This window comes from Lytechinus variegatus, chromosome 10, assembly GCF_018143015.1.
Source record: "Lytechinus variegatus isolate NC3 chromosome 10, Lvar_3.0, whole genome shotgun sequence".
Classification (NCBI taxonomy): domain Eukaryota; kingdom Metazoa; phylum Echinodermata; class Echinoidea; order Temnopleuroida; family Toxopneustidae; genus Lytechinus; species Lytechinus variegatus.
Genome location: NC_054749.1, coordinates 14,714,713 through 14,735,594, shown reverse-complemented (window position 1 = coordinate 14,735,594; position 20,882 = coordinate 14,714,713). Strand labels below are relative to the sequence as shown.

Sequence of the window (20,882 nt, the reverse complement as noted above, 5' to 3'; positions counted from 1 at the left end):
GAAAAAAAAAACAGAAATAACTTCAAATGCAATCAACAATAGAGTAATAACCATGCCCCAACACTAACAGAACAACTACTGTCAAGGAACTTTTGGTTTTAGCTCTACCATACCCTACGACAAGAGAGGGAGAAAGCAACACTGACGGCAAATCACCAGAGCATGCCACCTGCCTGCCTACCTATCTGGCTTGTGTGCTTCGCCGAGGTGGTTGGCCGGGCTGTATACCTAGTGGAACAGAGGGCCTAGCCGGCCCCCTGGTCACGGGTGTGGCCCCGCCCCCCGAGATAGAGGTGGATGGGCCACCGCCCACTATTGCATCCCCCATGAGGCCCGTTTTGTTTCGGGCACTGCGGCCGGTTTTGGAGGACCCAACCGATGGCACCGCTCGCCCCAGGCTCGATTCTTTTGTGTTTTTTTTTTGGGGGGGGGGTGGTCAGAATTTCATTGTTTGGTTGTTGATGATGGGAATTGAAGGGGAAAGGGTCATTTATATACATAACACATCAATGATTTCCAGAGGAAAGTAAAAGAATTTAGAAGATGGTGTGGTGAGCAAATGAAAGAGGGTGGGGCATTTTGAGAATTGAATCGAAGAGATGGGAGATTGTGGTGATGATGGATGACAAAGGGAAAGAAAAAGAAAAGATGTGTGAGCAAGTTAAGCTGTGAAACAATAACCATAATAGTCATGGTGGTAATTAGAACTGTAATGAATAGATGCATGATACACAAGCATACAACAGACACATGAAAGGAAAATGTTAATGATGTCACTTTTCAGGAACTTGAAGGGGGAAATCCCTTTCCAATTGACAACATTCCGTGAATGAGTCCTTTCATGAAAATTTAAAATCAGTCAATTATTGTTGTGCAATGTGTTAGAAGCATGTAGCTGCAGAAGTAAAGCAAAATTGAAGCATTTCAAACGCAAAATTTTGAGAAAAAAAATATGGCAACTAACATATCCCACTTTCCTATTACTGATCGGTAATTTAGTTAAGCTTATAATTTTTAAAATTCTCAATAGATTTCATGTTCCAGCCTAAAAGCAGAAATTTGTTTTAGTTTTTTTTTTGCATCAAACAAAATATGTGTGAAATACTCACTCACCATGGAAACCTACAGAAAACAATAAAATATTGTAAAATATAAATAACTCGAATGAGCCCTACAGCCATCATACATCACGATTAGCTACCCCAATGATCAATTCATGATTAATGATTAAAAACTAAAAACCATGACGCATATCATAATCATTGTTTTGTTTAACTTTATGGAATCTGTGTGGCAAAGAGTCATAATAGACAAAGAGCCTTGACAATAGCACTGTAATACTTATCGGACATTTAATATGAACATCATTGAAATATACACCTTGACTCTCTCATTCTAAAGCCTCATTCAAATGAAATCATCAACTGCCCCAAAAATTCTTGCAGCAATTTTGTGCATTATTTCATGTGGTAGTAATACCTTTTCCCCTGCAGGGCACAGGCATAAAGAAAGAAGCTGCATGCAAAACAAAATAAGAAAAGACAGATTTACCCTTTCAGTGTAGGATTGCTTACTTGACACATCTTTCAATTGGCAACAGAATCACTCTATCGCTGTTGGAATAAAGTGCAATGTCTCACACCTATCACCAGCAAGAATGAAGCCAAACAAATTGGTGGGATAGCCAATTCAATTTAAAAGAAATACTAATTTCTAATTTGTTGCCAATTTTAAGGACTATAAACTCTTTTTTTTTAAATTGGTACAGGTGCTACTTCTCACCCAGGTTCATTTCATACAAAGTCCAAAGGCATTTTAAGGAGTCTCTCTTGCAACATAAAAGGGATTTTTTTTTCAAAACACTTTGAGGTAGAAAAAAATTAACGCCCATTTCCAAATTTCTTTCCCCTATGTGAAATGTTTAATACAGGGGCCCGTTTCATATAGGACTTGCAACTGTTGTAACTTTGCCATTATGCCATAGCAACTACCATGGTAAACTTGATGATTGGCTGCTGAGCCTTGTTACCATGGTATTTGCCATTATGGCCCCTGATCAGACTCAACCTACTAGTGTACATGTACGCTACAGTAATACCGAGTTCCTTGCTGAGGCAGTTGAATAAAAGTATGAAAGAGGCTCAAGAAAGCAAAAATCAAATCAAACCAAATTACCTCCGACTGCCACAGGGTTGACGACTGCAGCGGGCTCCTGGTTTCTTAGCCGGACCGTGGCGGCAGTACCTGCTAGCGCCCTCGTTGTTGAGCTCCTGGGATGGTGGTGTCTTTCATGTTCCTCTCTATCTCTCCTCTCTGCCTCTTTCTGGGGGTGCGGTTTACCTCCCCTCTCTGGTACATTGCTCTATAAACAAATAAACATGAGAAAATAAATCAAGTTTTGATAATAATAATATACATCCATACAGCGCCATCTATCTAGAAATAATGTATTCCAAAAAAGTGGTTTTTAAACCTCTAAGGCCCGTATTCTGAAGTCGGGTTTAACTTAAACTAAGGTTTAAAGTTGTTGTATAAGTATGAGAAGCCAAAAGTATCAACATTTTTATTAAGAAGTATGTTTCTTATGTTTACTGTGCTCTTTCCTGATTCATCGATGGTGAAGACAATCATCTATTTATACTTCCTGCACATTATGAATGATTTGAGAGCCGAATGAGACGAAAGTATGATATCTCTACTGTTAGTGATTATGTAGCAATTGGCTGTCCATACTTAAACCACAACTTTAAACCTGAGTTTAATCTAAACCTGACTTCAGAATACGGACCTAAAACTCTAACTTTAAAATTGGTTGAACCCAAGGCTTATGCAGAGTTCATGTATGAATTATGCTTACTTACCGCATATATTAAAACAAGTCCAATGCTGATGCGCACTTTTGTCACAATGCGCCAAATTGACACCTGCTGCTATGGTTAACTACGCTGTTTTACACTGTTATTAATTCAAAACAGTGGACTAACCACGGCAATGGAGAGAAAATTAGAATATTTCATATAATGCAAAGGAAATAGTGAGTGGATGACCTCATCAGTCTCCTCATTTGCATACCAACCAGATTTTGCATATAACTGTTTTTTGTAAAATAAAGCAAAACTTTAAAATGTCATAACTTTCTTATTTTATGTCCGATTTTGATGAACTTTTCAGTGTTATGTTTGTTGGATTTTTCTCTTTTTAATCCAATCAACTTTTTGTTTGGGTGGACTTGTCGTTTAAACATGTCTTGGGATTTTTGTAACAACACTATCTTGTAATAAATGACTAAATGCCATTTTTATTTTGAGTAATTCTTCAATGTGGTTTACCTCCCTTCTCAGGTACATTTCTTTATAATCATCATAATAAACATAGCTACTTTTTATAGGATTGCCGTTTCAATGCACTTACTAAAAAGAAGTTCAGTACACGCAAGTTTGTACAAAATGAAATTTCATAATTTTTATCTTTTGAGAAGTAACATCTTGTAATATCATATGACTTTAAATATCTAGCTCAAAACATAGATTGTAGTATCCCTTGGTGATTTTATGCTACACTTTTAAAATCATCTGATATAGTATATCAGATGATTTTAAAAGTATAACATAAAATCTGAATGCCAAACACTTAACCTTTGCCTACTCTGTAAAAAGAAGACAAGATCGCAATCTTATCACAGAAGATCTTGAGCACTAATAAAATCATTATACTGAAAGAAGCCATCTAATCTGATGTGGAGCCAAGTCCCATAATGGCTGATTTTTACGTAGTATCGGGAATGGATAACGTAGGGATTACAACTAATAAAAGTGAATTCTATTTGGCCTCTAAATCTAAAAGGAATAAAAGTATGGTAAATTCAAAGGAGCCATAAAAAATGAACACCTTGCTCAATCTCGGAAAAAAAAATCACACTTGTCCTCGAAGGAGTCTACAGCATGCTCAAATTAAAAAAAAATGTAACCCTTTTTTTAAATTGCCAGCATTTAGCCTTTCTTTTCAATTTTAGGGCTACTTTTGGGGCTAAACAATGCTATCACAGTAAATCACATTCCTCTGCTGTATGAAGAATATTGATTTCATAAATGTTCTTAAATAATGTTTGTGGCAGATCTTGTAGCAACCATCAAGTAGAAAGCTGCACCAAAAGATTCCATTTTGCAAAAGTTAGGAGCAATATTGGCGGCCATGAGGGCAAAATCATCTGTCTCTCTCATGTAATGTTTCTTTATTCATTTTATAATAATCTTGAAAGTCTTGGTTTACGTTTCCATCAAGAAAAATTCAATTGTCTGTATTCCAATAAATTTGACCTCCGATAAGAAATTATACATCACCCTCACATGTACTATCTTGCTGTTGTGGAAAATTAGAGACTAAAAGAAATGAAATCGTACTATCAAAGATGAAGAAAGAAAAGAATACTTACAAATTTGAGCATGTTCCAGTCAAATACATAATCGTATGTGTAGCCTAATCGGTGGAAAAGATTGCGGAACAACTGTCTGAGAAATGAGTAGTCTGGCTTCTCGTCGAATCGAAGATTTCTTGTGTGGTTTAAATATGTTGCAAATTCGGCTGTAGGAAGAAGCAAATTTGACACACAGTTTGAATAGGAGTTAGGGTACATGTATTGGAGGAAAAAAAACACAACACATACATGTAATCTACAAATAGTTTTCTTTTTTTTTTTAATTAATAAATTACGGATACATTGAATTCCAAAATCAAAGTTGTTACAATTCAGAGCTATTCAAAACATTCAACCATTCATAGTCATATTTAATGTGTAAAATACACTGTCAGATTGAAGTTTCATTTCAAGTGCATAAAGTATGTACAAAAATGTATATTTCAGTCATTTTTATGGTTTTCTAAATTACATTCTACACTTTGTAGTGATCAGTGAAAGCTTTCTTTGGTAAAGCACTGACAACAAACTTCCCAATACAAGTCAAATAGGAAGTAAATACAAGGTCATTGTGGGGTCATTGCAAAGTCTTTGTGTTGCCTCAATCTTTCTGTCACTTTCAGTTTCCCTTCCCTACTTTCGCCCTCTTTGTCTAGATCACGTTTCCTCACTTTCCCCTTCTCTCTCCTCAGAAGTGTTTCTTTTCTTTTCTTTAGTGGACCTCCCCCGTTTATTTTCATATTTTTTCCCTTTTCTCTCCCTCTCCATTTTCTCATCCTTGCACCTTCTCTCTGAGTATACATACCCAGATCTGTCTGTGTCTGTTTCTCACTCTCATTTCTATAGGGAAAGTGATTTTTCTGTTTTACTGGTAAATAAAACGGAAATTCCATTTGGTTCTTAATACTTTTCAGGTAAAAATTCATGGAATTCACATTTGCAAAATGGAATTCAGGTTTTTGCTGTGTACTTTTTCGGTGACAAAACGAAATTTCCGTTTTTAGATCAAGTTGAAATGGAATTACAGATTTTCAGAAATGGAAAAGACAATTTTTTTAAAACCAAAATCACTGTCTCCATTTCTATTCTACTCCTTCTCTTCTCTCATTCTGTGTACATCTGTATCTCCATATACATGTATCTCCTCTGTCTGTCTCTTTGTCTCTCTCTCTCTTACTCCCCCCCTCCCCACTCTTTCATCTGGATATGACATCAGCCCAGCTACGTGTCAGGGTTTTGGAGCTCATCTTCTATTAGGAAGGATGCAACTGTTACTGACAAGAAATCAACTCTGCTTGAGTCACTACCTCGGCTTCTTGTTGTGGACAGATACCTGCACTAATCCCTTAATTCATTGGTGTTTCAAAACTAGCAAGATGTTCACATTGAAAACTATGTTAGTCGGTTGATACATCGTGACAGCCTCTAAGCTACATGTATGTTAATCGTTTCAGACTGTGTAATGCAAATCAAAGAATGTTGACCTACAAGAAGTAGTCATTGTGCAATGTATATACACATATTTCTAGTATGCCTCAGGATCATTGATATTTATTCCTTTGTCAATCAATATCAAACTTCAGAAAGTTCAATTATCTGAATAATTACAATGCTATTTACGTGTACATGCATCTGAAAATACATTCAATTCATCCATAAAAATAAATGTTTAATGAGCTTCCTACCCAGAAATCTTTCACAATATGATTCAAATTCTTACCAAAAAATTCATTAGATTAAAGGTGTATACAGTTGTCATGAAAATATCACTGAATTGTACTACTATACAATCATGATTCAAAAAAATTATGTATGTAATTGAAATTTGGTTCATTGTTGATGTTAAGTCCATGTAAATCAGCCTTTGGGCTGCCATGTGTGATTTCTTGAATAAATACCATTTTACTAATGCTGTACTTCGAAATAACCTGTATAAACAATAACAATCTTTCATAGACAACAGTCCACGGCAGGACCAGGCAGGTCATTAGGCTGGTACAGATTTGCTTCATCACCGGGCTTTGTCATGATAACCTTCGGTCAATGCCTTTGTATTGATTCTCCACTGGTTCTCTGTAGCTCTGTGAGTCATTCACTTCTCACTTTAATCAAGGCTTACGGGATACACATCGACCCTGAGCTATTCAAACAACCCTCCTCAATCTGACAAAAAAATAACCAACATAAGTTTTGTAGAAAATACGAGTCCGAGAGTTGTTGATTTTTAGGTTTCAACTGCTGATAGAAACTGGAAGATTCTTTCTTATCTACAGAAGGAAGTCGATCATGATATTGACTCTATTGCGAAAAAGGAAGGTGCGACTGCAAAAAACAGGATATCTACAACTTTAGGTCTAACTCTAAGCAATGTAAAGGTTATCAGTCATCCATGTTGCAACTGATATGGATATTATTAGGCTTCTCTGAAGAAGAAACGAAACGAACATAAACAGTGGAAGTGAACCCTCATTCGAATTATGGAAAAATGATCAGTGTTTCTTGTTTGGGTTTACCTGCATGTTGACACTAAACACATTGCACCTTAACTTGAGGCGTTTCACAAAGATTAAAGTCCGACTAAAAATCGCGCTTAGATTTCCAAACTGCATTTGGTGTAATGCACCACAGCATTATTTGGATCGTGCGCACGGGACACATGCTACCACATATCCTACAATCAGATTATAATTTATGTTAAATATCACATCCATATTGGTGCTCAAGCATGAATATGAAGTTGCACTAACTCTTTGTGAGACACCGTCATGTTCTCAACATAAATCATGTCCCAAATTTTGACTTATCACCCAATAAGCAGTGACAGACAGATTGGGTTGATTGACTTTGAAAAACAAAATAGAAGAGTGATTGAAAACAGCGCTCTAAAATGACACATCTTTTGTTCAGCAATTAGCAATTCTAATTTGGGTGTTCTCCCCCAGTTTCAAGGAAGACATGCGGTAGTCTTTGTTTCCCAAACTTGTTTCTAAATCAGTCCTTCCGACAGCACATGAGCATCCCCACATCGCCTAATTTACTTCAAAGCCGCAAGTTGAGTCTTCAATGAAGGCATGAACTAATTATTTAAATTAGAATCCATAAATCAACATTCACCACCCCACCTCCTACATAATATAGGAAAGGAAAATGCAATGAGTATCCTAATGAAATTAACTTGGCCCTGGTTTTATAAACTGGCTGTTAATGGCAAGTAAACAAATTCAAAAATTACCAAGAGAAAGACAAACAAGTTGCACCTAAAAACAACCCTGTAAATATGGGGAACATTTCATGGGAAAAAAAATTGTGATTTTCAATCTTGAGCCAATCAGACGCAAGGATTTCAGTAGCTTTATAACAATTAGTGGAAAATCACTGACATTTTGTTTCATGAAAAGCTCCTCTGTGATCCCCTTGGTAGATAAATGTCCATAAGCGTGTCTTACCCATACTGTACCCCAACCTAAAGTGGACCACAGAGTGGCAGTTTGAGAGGTGGTCTACCACAAACCAATGCCTGGATCTGTACTCTGTACAATGTGTTTATTGTGGACAAACACTGTAATCAGTAAACAAATACAGCATATTCAAACGTCTAATGGATAATAAAATTAATCTCAATGGTTATATATTTTCTTATTTCTTTAATTACCCCCCCCCCCCCGAAAAAATTCTTTACTTCCACAACTTGCCATGAAAACCAAAATCTTGTGTGCCATATATTCTTTATATTTATACTGTAAACTTGAAATTCAAGGAAGATTTCAATTAAAATTAGGGTACTATGAATGTTATATTACAAAAGTCAGTATCAATATCAAAGTAACTCTATCCCAAGAGCCGTTTCATATTCTCAATAGCGATTCTACAACCAGTCAAAACCGGAATTTCATTCAGACTTTTTTTTTTACAATGCGATGCACCCTCCCCCCCCAAGAAAAAAAGAGTAAAAAAAACATGACAAGCCTGCGTAGTCATAAATGTGTAGGATTATTGAGGCTTCATGGGTAATAAGAATAGCTGAGTAAAGCAGGATTTACGTTGTACCCATCAGGGTTTTTCACAAAAAGGTGTTGTTTATTACCGCATCCCGTGATAGTAATAGCTCGTACCCATTTACGGGTATCCTGTTATCACAGAACAGTATGCTGTCATGACTTGACATGCTCGCTATAAACGAGTGAGCAATGAATGAGCCAAAACAACGATGATCGAGCATGATATTCCCCTCTGCCATAAAAATCTAAAAAAAAATAGCCAAGGGTCGCTTAAGTCGCCGCCGAAGTCCGAGGCGCCCCGGTCGGGGTTACAAGCCATTCCATAGTTAAAGAAATCAAAAGTGATTTTTCAAGGGGAGACTGCATGATGGCTTTATCGTTTGACTTTAAAAAGCAGTAAAAAAAAAAACAGCATGAGAATGTTCTTGGGCAAAGGAGTTCACGTAAGAAAAAAAATTGAGAAAAAAAATCTGGAAAAAAATTATTAAAAAAATTGGAATTCCGATTTTAGTCGGGAGAATATCATGACTGAATGATCGAATGTCACACTCGAAATGATTTAATAGTGATTATTGTTGCACCCTGTACACAGTAAAAATGCTGTCATTTTTTTAATAAAACGCTGTGTACAATGTGAAACTTACAGTAGCTGTTTAGACAGTTAAAAAAACCTCTTTAACTCTTACATAACAAATCTTAATTTTTGATATTATCTAATTCTCAATATATTCAACATAGTTGCTTAAACTTTTCAACAACTACTGTAAGATTCATATATTAAACAGCGATGTATAAAATTTTAAACCGTTTTTATTGTGTGAGGTTTCCAGCTAACTGAGATGCTCCTTCTAAACCTAGACATCAAGCACTAATTAAGATATTACATATTGAAGCAGTATCTACATCTCAAATATGTATAATTATTTTTCTCTTGTAAATTGACACCTTTTTATGTTCCTTTTTCCAACATTCTTTTTTATTCTTTAAAAACATGTATACATGTCATTTTATTTCTTTATTCCATCGTTTCTTTGCCATGTCATGTTATCAATGTTCTGGGAACTTCGCTTACACAAGGCCTCTTCGCTTTGTTTATGCATTTCTCCATTTCATTTTGATTTTTACTCTTGCTTTTAAATAAATTCCCATATCTTGCTTTATATTTTTTTTTCATCGAGAATGAAATAAATGCAAATTGAATTGAATAAAGGCCTGTATGTACTTTCGTGTTACAAATTTTTAGTTGTGTACTCTCTAATTATAATGATCTCTGACATCTAATGTAACTTATGATTCATAGATTTCAATGATTGAAATTCTTTCTATTATTTATTAATATCAGATTTTTTAAACGTATATTTTGAGTGAATTGCATTTTTCAAACACGATCTTCTTCATTTCAAGTATTCACTTCAGAATAACTTTGATGACAAGATGGTTGAACTCAAACAGATTAACTTGTGTTCATTATTACAAATCATTGTTAAGCAATACTTGGCAATGCTAATAATTGCACAAAGATGCTCTTTCTCGAAATAAGAATGTTTTTTCTTGCTGCTTTTCAACATAGTCAATTAGACATGACGGTTATCATAACGGTTTTGGAAACCAGCCAATGGTGAGAACATACTTCCTAGCACTTCTTTCATCACCAGAAAATATTTTTTAAACTGTATTTGTCTCTTTTAAAGAAAAGAAAAACAGTCATTTTAAAAGTATCTTGAAGTGTGATCACACATTGCTCGTTTAGTTGGTAGTTCATGGTGGTTTTCCTTCTTAAAACTTTGGATGCTAATAAAGCCCTTTATTATAGACCTTGGTCTAGGAGGGTAAAAAAAATTCTTTTAAGTTGAGCTTGCCTAACCTAGCAATACAAACCTTGTTCTAATACACTAACGATTTAGCCAAATTCAGTAAGGATGAATTTCTTTTATACCATCCAACTTTGGGGGCCAACTGCCGTGAACCGTAATCTAAACCGGTGATGTATGAACGTCCCTTTGGGATTGAAAACACTATACAGCTGATACACATTTTCTCCTTGAGTGTGAACTGACCTTCATGAATTCAAAACACCCACCTTTCCAGACAGCGAGACTTGACCCGTTACTAGGGCAATGAGCTGAAAGGGTAATTGTTAACTGGGTCCCTCCCTGCCCATTAATACTCACGTGAGTATCCTTTGCAGAGGACTTCAATAGGTGTTGACATCTTCTTCTCGCTGATCTTCTCATACTTCTGTTTCTTGGTAGCTGCCTTCAGGCCCTGCCACGGTAAACTGCCTCGGTTGAAGTACATTAACATGTAGCCTAACGACTCCAGGTCATCCCTCCGACTTTGCTCTGAAAGAATAACAAGACACGATTCGGAAATTGAGTTCAAAGTAAAAAAGACAATGGGAGAGATGTTTTGTATGACAGGAGAATGAATAACAACTCCTAAAATAACCAATAACATGTATACATTGTTGCCTAACGAGTTCAGGTTATCACTCTGGCTTTGCTGTGAAAGCGATAACAAGACTCATTATATTCGTAAATGGAGATAAATGCTGATTTCAAATGGAAAAAGTGTGGCACATGTATAACAACTTCTAAAATAACAAATGAATAATGAAAATTTACAATGTATAACAAATGATTTGGCTAATGCTGATAGAAAGAGCATGAGGCAGGCATCTTTACTCGGGATTATACGTGACTAAAAGATATTTCAAGGAGTGACTTGGCTCAGTCAGTTTTAGGTATCTGCCTGCCAAACCAAAGATTGTGGGTTCAAGTCTACCCCAGATGGACGAATGAAGCCTGCATTGTATGTTAACAGGCCCTTTCGTTTCATAAATGCAGACAAAGCTATATATTCAGCGGAAAACACTATCCCTCAGATAGGATGTTAAAACAAACTTAGCACGATCCCAATGCCTGCACTATTCTCATTAGAGTACAGGTATCCCGAGTGTAGTGGTCCAGCTGTATACACCCAAGTTCATGTACATCAGGAGGAGAGACCCACGGGTAAAAGTTATTCAATTTGTCTTTTACATCCAAGTACAGGAGAAGAAAATTATATGTGCACATGCCAACTACATACAATATACCCTATTATATCTATTTATCTATAGGCCTACAAGAAATATCTGAAGGCACAGCTGTTAAGTTGGCATTCAAACATGCTTTAATTATGAGAAGTCATTTAGTATCGTTTGTTGGGTAACGATCTTGTATGTAAATCATATAGATGCATGCTAAATCCTGAACCTCTAGGAACTATCCAAGACACAAAAAGAGCCTCTATTAGCCACCGGGTTCTAATCTAATTCTTTCATCATGGTAAATCTACTAAAGGCCAACAAAAATCTCTCTCGCAATGATTCATCACATACATAGAATCAAGTTTCTTTCTCGCCTGAAATACAATATCGGTTTTCTTTGTCCTCACGTACATGTACATATACATGTAGAAGTAAAGGTCTTACAGAATTACTCATTTGCCATTTCTGGCCATCTAGAATTTTACAAATGTGAAATGCTATTATCATAGTGTCATATGCTACCAAAATGGAGATGAAATGAAAATTGATAATCATGTCTATATTTAGTCTCTTGTTGCTTCTGAAGGCAGTGGCATTTATCCACACACTTTCTCTATCAGTAAGATAAGATTTATTATACCAAAGAGAAAGTGTTTTCAAAATGTAAAGGGAAATTTCAGAGAAAAGCAATATCACTCAGTACATGAGGGCGCTCGGGGCGATTTTGCCCCCAAAATGCTTCCGAGAGCCCTGGGAAAGTGAAAAGGAGCCCCAAAGATCTCCCATTCAATGCAGTATTCAAGCTTTTCAAATGCTCCAGATTGAGGCAATAGGTTGCTAAAAGACGCCCCCAATTTATCACATTACATTATGAATACACACAACATCATGTAACTGTTTATTTTAGGAGTTCCATGAAAAATCCAGGGTAAATTGCCTTGCATCTTTGAGCCTCTCTTCATGTAGTCTGCTGGGCAAACCCTTCACTCGAGTAAAGGGTCTGAATTGCAGCCTACTCATGCCTTGTGTACTGTAGGCCCTCTCACTGAATTGAAACAGCGAGTTTTGTATGTGCTAGTCTTTGCGTGGAGACACACACATGTTGATCAAAGTTTCAATCAGGGTCTGTGCCTGCAGACTACTCTACATGTATGAAAATGTTACACCTCTCATGAGCTATAAATGATACATTTCTGCACGAAAACCAGAGTTGAGGGACATGGCTTTGGCACAGACTTTGGAATATGAATCATGAGCTAAGCCTCCAGTTCAGATGTGTATTTCCCCATTGGATTGCAGCATTTCCCCCCAATACCACTAAGTGCAAGACTGTAGTGCGTTCACTACGTGTATCATTTACAATACCATTTGTTTCATTTTTGTAACAATCTCTACAATGAGGAAAACAAAATAAGTCCTCTTCAATCTTGATTTCAGTCAAATCTTAATGCGTGTGCACAGAATTTTACAGCAACAAAATTTGCCTTTGTTTTCTGTTTTGGGTTTTTTTTTTTTGCAAAGTCTAAAACCCTGATGAAAAAATTGAAAAATCATTGATGAAAAAGGAGGGTTACAAAACACAATGATCAAAGTACCCGTACCTGGCCATTATTTGTCATGGATTTTTTTCAGCATTTCATTATTCCCACTCCAGAAAGTTCTTGGTACTTCCCTTCTTTCATGTGCCGAACGATTTGTCAATATTAGCATTTATGCAAGGCAGACATAATACAAGGAAATGTCCAATGACTACTTTACACGGATCATACCACATAGCATGGAAGCGAACTTTGACAGAACTTCGACGGAGCTCATGATGGAGGGAGTAGCCATTTAACATTTCATCGCACCCATTCCCCTTCATGTAAACATCAGCATGCATGTACTGTACTAACTGCTAGCAGAGACTGGTTGATACTCTTCATTCATCACATCCAGTACACAGTACATTATCAATCATAAAACAGATTGCTTCTTTGGCAATGGAAGACATGCCAGGCTGGGAGAGCAAATGCCTGCACCTTATCTTGGCATCGTTAATCATTTCTCTTGGAAAGTAGCACAGTTGTTTCAATGTAGGCTACATCAGTACATGTTACAAATGTTTTCAAATTCATCACATCATGTAAAGTAGAAATCTCCTCGGTCTCTCTCTGTTCGTTTATTGGTTTCACTCATTATTATAGCAAAGGAGAATCCTCTATTCCTATATAGACCTATACAAAATCTTTATAATAGAAACATTGCTGTGAATCCCACAACTGCATACGACATTCCTTTCCATTTGTAGGGATGACATGTAAAATAAATATGAAGCACAATTGAGAGGGAAATAAGGGCGGTGTGCAATGTATGGTGTTAGAATTTGAATAGTCCTTTCCAGGGCCCCATTTCATAAAGGACTTGCAACTGTTGTAACTTTGCCATAATGGCAACTACCATGGCAACAGGGCTCAGCAGCCAATCAGAATCAAGGTTACCATGGTAGTTACCATAATGGCAAAGTTACAACAGTTGCAAGTTCTTTATGAAACGGGCCCCTGGTTGTACTGTACTTTTATAGGCACTGTACAAGTGTATTATGGTGGGGGAGTCTGTTCCTCTATTTGTACGGAGGACTACTAATTTCCCGTTTCCATTTATTCCAAATAATAATGGAAGGTTATTATTTACAGGGGCAACTTTAATACTTTGGGATTATTATTATCATCATTTCTACTATTCCTATTATTATTTATTACTTTTTATTATCTATCATTATTATTACAATTATCATTTTTATTATCTATCAATATTATCATCATTTTCATTATTATCATCATTATCATCAATTATTATCATTTTTATTATGTATCAATATTATCATTTTCATTATTATCATCATCGTCATCATCATCATCATGATTATCACCATCATTATTATTATTATCATTATTGTTATTATTATTTTACATTTTGGGGATGAATTTGTCCTACATGTACATCACTGTGAATATATATATTTTTTACTTCATAGCCCAAACATGACATTTGTGTCCAAATAATTATTCCCCTTCATGTTTTTCTTCCCGGATACATCAAATATATGTCTACATCTTCTTCCCCTAAAGTCCAACAAGCGTGAAAAACAAATGAAATTCACACTTCTATCACCATGATTAAATTAACCTGTGTATCTACTTCATAGCATGCAAGGGCAAATAATTTCCCTTAATCGGTTCCTTCCTACATCCTCCCCATCTAATACTCATCAGGGATGAATTCCTTCTTGGTATTAGAGCCTCATCTACCAGATAGCATGGACATATCGTTACAATGCCCTTGCTGTCGTATCATCGCTCAAGCATCCGACTATCTTTCCTGAGAAAAGTATATGACCTATGCCTCACTATTCAATGTTTATTATCCTTCCACAGGCACACTGATACACGTACATGTACCGGCCTCTAGACAGAATGGTATGAGCTTTCAGAGGGGCCTGCTCCTCACTGCCATGTACCGCAATGTACAGACCTGCCTCCCTTCACCACTGTACAGCAGCACACCAAGCCCCACATCGTTACGAAAGGAGCTTCGCTACTTTACATGTCCATGAAATACACTGGAGACTTGGCTACCGAGCATCGCAAGGCATTCAATAGACAAGTCTCAACATTGTGTACATTCATGCTTGTGTACACACACGAAGGACCGCATGAAAGATTGCTCTCATGATACATGGGAGCAGATATGGCGGCTGTTCCGTAATAGAAATTTCTTGGAAACTTCTTTGAATAAAGATGAATGTGTTCGAGGAGTAGCCCGTGTGTTTATGATCAATTTAAAGGGGCCAGAATTAAACAAATCCTGAACATAGATAGCATTTCTGTGCAGGGGAATGGCAGCAATTAGAGACCATAGAGTACATTAAAGATAGATATTAAGAATTTAAAAAAAATGTTCTACAGCCTTAATCGATAAAAACTAATATTGACTAGGCCCGGGACTTTCGGGTTTTTTTCTTTTCGGGTACCCGTGGTAATTTTCGGGCGGGTACCGGGTACCCGAAAATCATGTCGCTCGAAATATGACTGGTGGAAAAACCCCATAGGTGACGTCATCAAGCCAATGCGATGCAAGCCAATTTATGAATGAAAATATAGTAAGCATGCGCATTGCAAGCCTCAGCCCAACGCACAGTATTCCGTCAAAACAAGTCTGCAATACTCCGTCACCTCGTACCAAAATCGGCCTAGAAATCCACTTTTCTATATTTTTTTGAAATATAAAAGGTATTCTCAGAGGATCTGTTTTCCCACCGATAACGCACTGGTAAGCAATTTTTTATTACTTCTTGCTTTTCCGTCAAAATCTTACGAAGAAGCGTCAATATTACATCGTGTTCGTGAATTTCTAGAATCTATCGCTATGTGAACAAAGTCAATTGATTTCCGGGTTTCGGAGCGTCGAATGCGCCAGCCAATCACGATCGTGTTACCATTTTCGGTTTATGATAAACTGAAAATGGTATCAAGAACGTGATTGGCTGGCGCCTCGTATGCTCCGAAACCCGGAAATCAATTGACTTTGTTCACGTAGCGATAGATTCTACAAACTCACAAACACGATGCAACATCGACGCTACTTCGTAAGATTTTGACGGAAAAGCAAGAAGTAATAAAATTTGCTTACTTGCGTGGTATCGGTGAGAAAACAGATCCTCTGAGAATACCTTTCATAATTCATATGAAATAAAGGAAAGTGGAATTCTAGGTCGATTTTGGTACGAGGTGACACAGTATTGCAGACTTTTTTTAGACGGAATACTGCGTGGGGCTGAGGCTTGCAATGCGCATGCTTACTATATTTTCATTCATAAATTGGCTTGCGTCGCAGTGGCTGGATGACGTCACTGCGCTGCAAAAGAAACATGGCGACGATTGAACGATCTCAGTCACATCGTCATCACTTGAAAAACTAGTATATTTAAGGATATTTCGAGGGTAATTGGTGAGATTCAGATTGAAACTTGTGTACTTTTGTGATGAGTTTACAATCATGTCTTATACTACGCAATACAAATCAAATGTACGTTATACTGGTGAGCAATTTTCGGGTATCGGGTATTGATTTTTCTACCCGGGTACCCGACGCTTCCGGGCGGGACCCGGGTTTTAGTCCCAGCCCTAATATTGACGTTGAGGATGACACTTCCCCCCCCCCCTCCCTCCAAAGGGGGACTACTTCGGTAGTAAAAAAAAAATGGATGGATTTGAATAGATAAGGGTTTAGGTTGAGCAGAGTTCAATATGAATCATCTAGAAGTGATTCATAAAACCGATATTATCAAGTTTCCTTGGAAAATGATCCATAGCATAGGCCTACCACATAACCAGAACTACCCCTCCCCTCCGCTCTCTGGAGGATCACTCCCTTGGGGTGAGTCCCAGGGCAGTACTAAAGAATTTAAAGAGTAGGCCTAATGATTTTGAGTTTGAGATTGTCCTTTTCCTTCGGACTTTGATCGAGGGATTTCAATGTTGACTGTGATCCAAGTGAATGACCAATGAAGGAACTGGACAACTGGACAGCAGTTCCTGAAGAAAACAAAGGTATTCCTTGCTAGGACAGACCCCAATACAGAAGCAGCTGTTTGGGCATGATATGTCTAGACATTACATGAGCAAGAACATAACTTCAAGCTTCACCAGCAAAAAAGCAAAAGTCATTACCTGAACATAACTTCGATAAAGGTAACAAATTTATGGGTCATCCCGACATTCTAAGCTCCCCACATTCAGCACTACACAATACAATGTAATTTCAAACAAATTGGGAAAAAAAATAGCTGAATTTAATTCTTATTTCCAGAAATGCCCACAAGGTTTGCAGAAATAACCTTGCTATTGCTGATATAAATCCTAAATAGGTCAAAACCTCATGGAAAAATAGTATTATTATTGGAAACTGAACAAAAACAAAACAGGACTGTCGCAACCACAAAAGCTATTAAAATCTGTCATAATTATTCAAGTTCGAATCAACAACACTGGGTAATGCTTGTAAAAAAAATATCAATGAGTGACTGAAATCATTTGGCACAGTGTTCCTCTGGATAATTATGCATATAAAGGTGAATCAAATTTATGCGGTTGTAACAGGCGGTGACTGAGTTTCCCCAGCTGTTGATGATCTACCAGTAAAGAGAGTGGCTTTTATCATCTCATATATCACTCTGAATTACCCTCTGCCACGTGAGACATGACCTTGTGATGACATCAAATGTAATCTAATGTTTACTAAATCTCAAGATCTTCAAATTATCATGACACATGCTGGATTGGGTGAAAGGAGGCCAATGGTATCATTGTTGCCAGTTAATAATTCTAGGCCATTAACACACGCCAAGTAACCGACACTGCACAAGACCTTTCAGTATATAGACAGTATCCATTTTTCAGCACATCGGTTGTATATTATTTCGAGGAATTCAGGTGTTGGGTTTTTCTCTTTTGTATGTCATAAATAAATTAACTTTACCACGAAGGCAAAATAAACTATCATGAAAAATTACAGTCACTGAAAATAACAGCAACACAAATCAATTTATAGTTTGGTAAAAATAATATTTTCTTTTTTATACATTTGCAAGCATTTCATAAATGGTGACCTTGTATACTACTGAGTACTACTACATGTACCCTATTCATCACCAAATAGTTTACAATAATATATAATGCCTATTCAGGAAAAAGACGGGACAAACCACTAGTTCTGCTAACCGAAGTGAAGCATGTCTCTTCTCTGCCCACTGGCAACACCACTACAGCCAATGGGTGTGTTGACAATTTATATAAGTTTTATACAAAGTCCTATCAGACACCGTTCTCACTACGTTCATAAAACTACTTTTGTGGAAACTAGTTTAACGCGTAGTGAGAACGGTCAAAGCGGTCTTGGAAGCGATCTTCCAAACCAATTCGGAAAATCAACTCGCAACGTAGTTTTCAAGATCGCTTTGCCTCGGTAAACTGGTTTTAGTGAGGACACAACCATTCTTCGGAAAGCGATCTTTGCATATTGAGCGCGCTACTTAACATGACAGGTGTAGAGTGCCTACGCTGCGGTTTAGAATTTTGCGCGAAACATGTCACCCCACTGAGAGCGTTTCCATAGTAACAAGATCGCTTTACGTAGAGTAATTTTAAAAACCACTTTCGTGTGATCAAGTGGGAACGCTAGCAAAGCGATCTTCCAAACTGGTTCCCTGAACCAGTTTTCCAGTAGAAATCATAATGAGAACAGTGTCTACGATGTTTAATCTTCTTTAGCATCAGATAACTAGAAAACTACAAAGAGTAGATAGTCACTACTTGGTTTCAAAACACTGTAACTTACATCAGCCTATCTTGGGGCTTCTAAATTCTAGCATTAAGAATAGAAAAACAACAAAACGAATACTGAAACTGGAAATTTGATGTGTCCAAAGGACACAGATGCCCCCGCTTAACGCGATCAGAAATTCATTCATTATGATTGAACTTAACATCGTGCAGAAACCAATATTTTGGTGTTTTTTGGTGTCATCTACCTACACACCAAATTTTTTAAAAATCCATTACAAAAAATTTGAGTTATTGCGCGGAAACCAAGTGGGGGGACAGACGGACGGACAGGAGCAACCCTTAATGCCCCCTCCGGACTTCATCTGCGGGGGCATACAAAGTGGAAATCCCTTGATCTACATTACTTGTGGGATATCGTCAAGTCAACACTGACCAGCACCCCGTATGGAAAAGAAAAGCCAAATATGTTACTAAATTGGCCGCGCATTTGGCCCAATTTTGGAGATTGTCCCAGCTGCGTGTCTCAGCCATGGCTCAGCCCAACCTTTTATCACTGTAAACGGACGCAAACCAAAATGCAATTCCAAATACCGTTCCAAATTTGACTCTGCCCAGCTATACACTGTGAAGCGCAACGTCAAATGTGCCTTTCCAATAAACATGCTCAGTGCTCACATGGACCATTACAAAATAACTATATCATCTATTTTCTCACAAATTTGAAATCCCTGTGTGTTCTTACTTGGTCTAGTTTGATATTTTGTGTGACATACCAGCCGAGTCGATCAAATCGTCCACATTGATCACCTCAAATCTCTGCTATTGGGAGAATGCCAAGCAGAAAACAAGCCACATCAAGCCAACCAGCCAGCCGGCCCAGACAGCCAGCCAGCCAACAAACAAGCCAGGAAAAGGAGTCATCATATGGAGGCCTTTCCAAGTACACAGATTTTATCAAACATTCCTAAAATTCAGTAAATTATGTTAACGTTAGTCTCAAAAGATCTCAATGTCACTGATATTAAATAAATAAAATTTGTGCTTTATAAATGTATATCCTCATGCAAAAAGCGCTATATAAATCAATATATTTTTTAAAAAAAATCAGTATAACTCTAGATATTATAGATTCTCAGTAGGTTTGGGGGATATCATTTCATTACTTCAGTTTCCATTTACCATACCTTCATTATCTATTAGATCTGGGACACATTTCATGAGTTTGTCAGTGATATTTAATTGACTACTTTGTTAACATCTAATCAGAAACAAGGATTTCAGTAGCTCATAACAGATGATAGTAAGAAAATCTGTCTATTTAAATGCTACCCTTTACATTCAGAAATGCCTTCGTCCCACTCTTCCCTTTTCCTGGCGACAAGTGAAATACTATAAAGATTCCATTTCAACTGTTCTTACAGGGACACAAGAACAAACATGAACCCTAGTAACATGTACATATGTACATGATTCAGTCCACCACAATACCACAGCAGAAGGTGAATCTTTCAAACCCTTGGGTCCAACACACTCATTTTAAGAGACCACAGCATATGACATATCATTCAAAGTAACATTGGGGCCCCAGAAGGAGAACCTGGCCTGAACCTGGACCGGAAGGTTTAGCAAAAAGATTTTGGGGTCCTGGATCGGCCCAGAACTCGGAGCCCCCACACGACACCGCCACTGTAGCGCCTACAAGCCTGGCCTCACTAGGTGCACGCTAGCACTAGATCTACATTAGATTTTATCGTTCAAATTCTCAGCTTTAGGGTCTCAGTTCGCCATATATGTGCTGAAATTAGTGATTACATATGGCAAACACAAAGTCAACAGTGTTGCTGCCCTCTACGTTTGTTTGGTGAAATCTCGAACGAAGACTTCGAGATCAAAGCCTAAATAAGGTCGTTTCTGATGCTAGATGTGGCTGAAATCCATGTTATGGATCGATTAAGTTAGATTATTTGGGAATAAATATAAGCTCAGTTCACGCGTGGAGGTAAATGGTTACATTATATTGCTGTTTATTTGGTATTTTTCCAAGACATAACAACAGCTTCCCATCTTTGCTGTTTGAGCTCTCAACCCGGACCGGCTTGGCCCGGGAGAAATTC

At 37.3% G+C, this 20,882-nt stretch overlaps 1 protein-coding gene across 3 annotated transcripts in view; it reads right to left on the bottom strand.

The window, feature by feature from the left end:
- LOC121422311 (casein kinase I-like) overlaps nt 1-20,882 on the bottom strand; it is a 64,700-nt gene that overhangs the window by 8,344 nt on the left and 35,474 nt on the right. Inside the window, exons 6-9 of one of the 3 annotated variants that reach the window (XM_041617265.1) lie at nt 10,584-10,754; nt 4,433-4,581; nt 2,176-2,362; nt 182-405 (exon numbers count right to left, since the gene is read on the bottom strand). In XM_041617265.1, coding sequence (XP_041473199.1) covers nt 182-405; nt 2,176-2,362; nt 4,433-4,581; nt 10,584-10,754 — 731 coding nt within the window. Of the gene's footprint in view, nt 1-181; nt 406-1,113; nt 1,123-2,175; nt 2,363-4,432; nt 4,582-10,583; nt 10,755-20,882 lie in introns of all 3 variants that reach the window. The other 2 variants (XM_041617263.1, XM_041617264.1) reach the window with 2 other exon arrangements.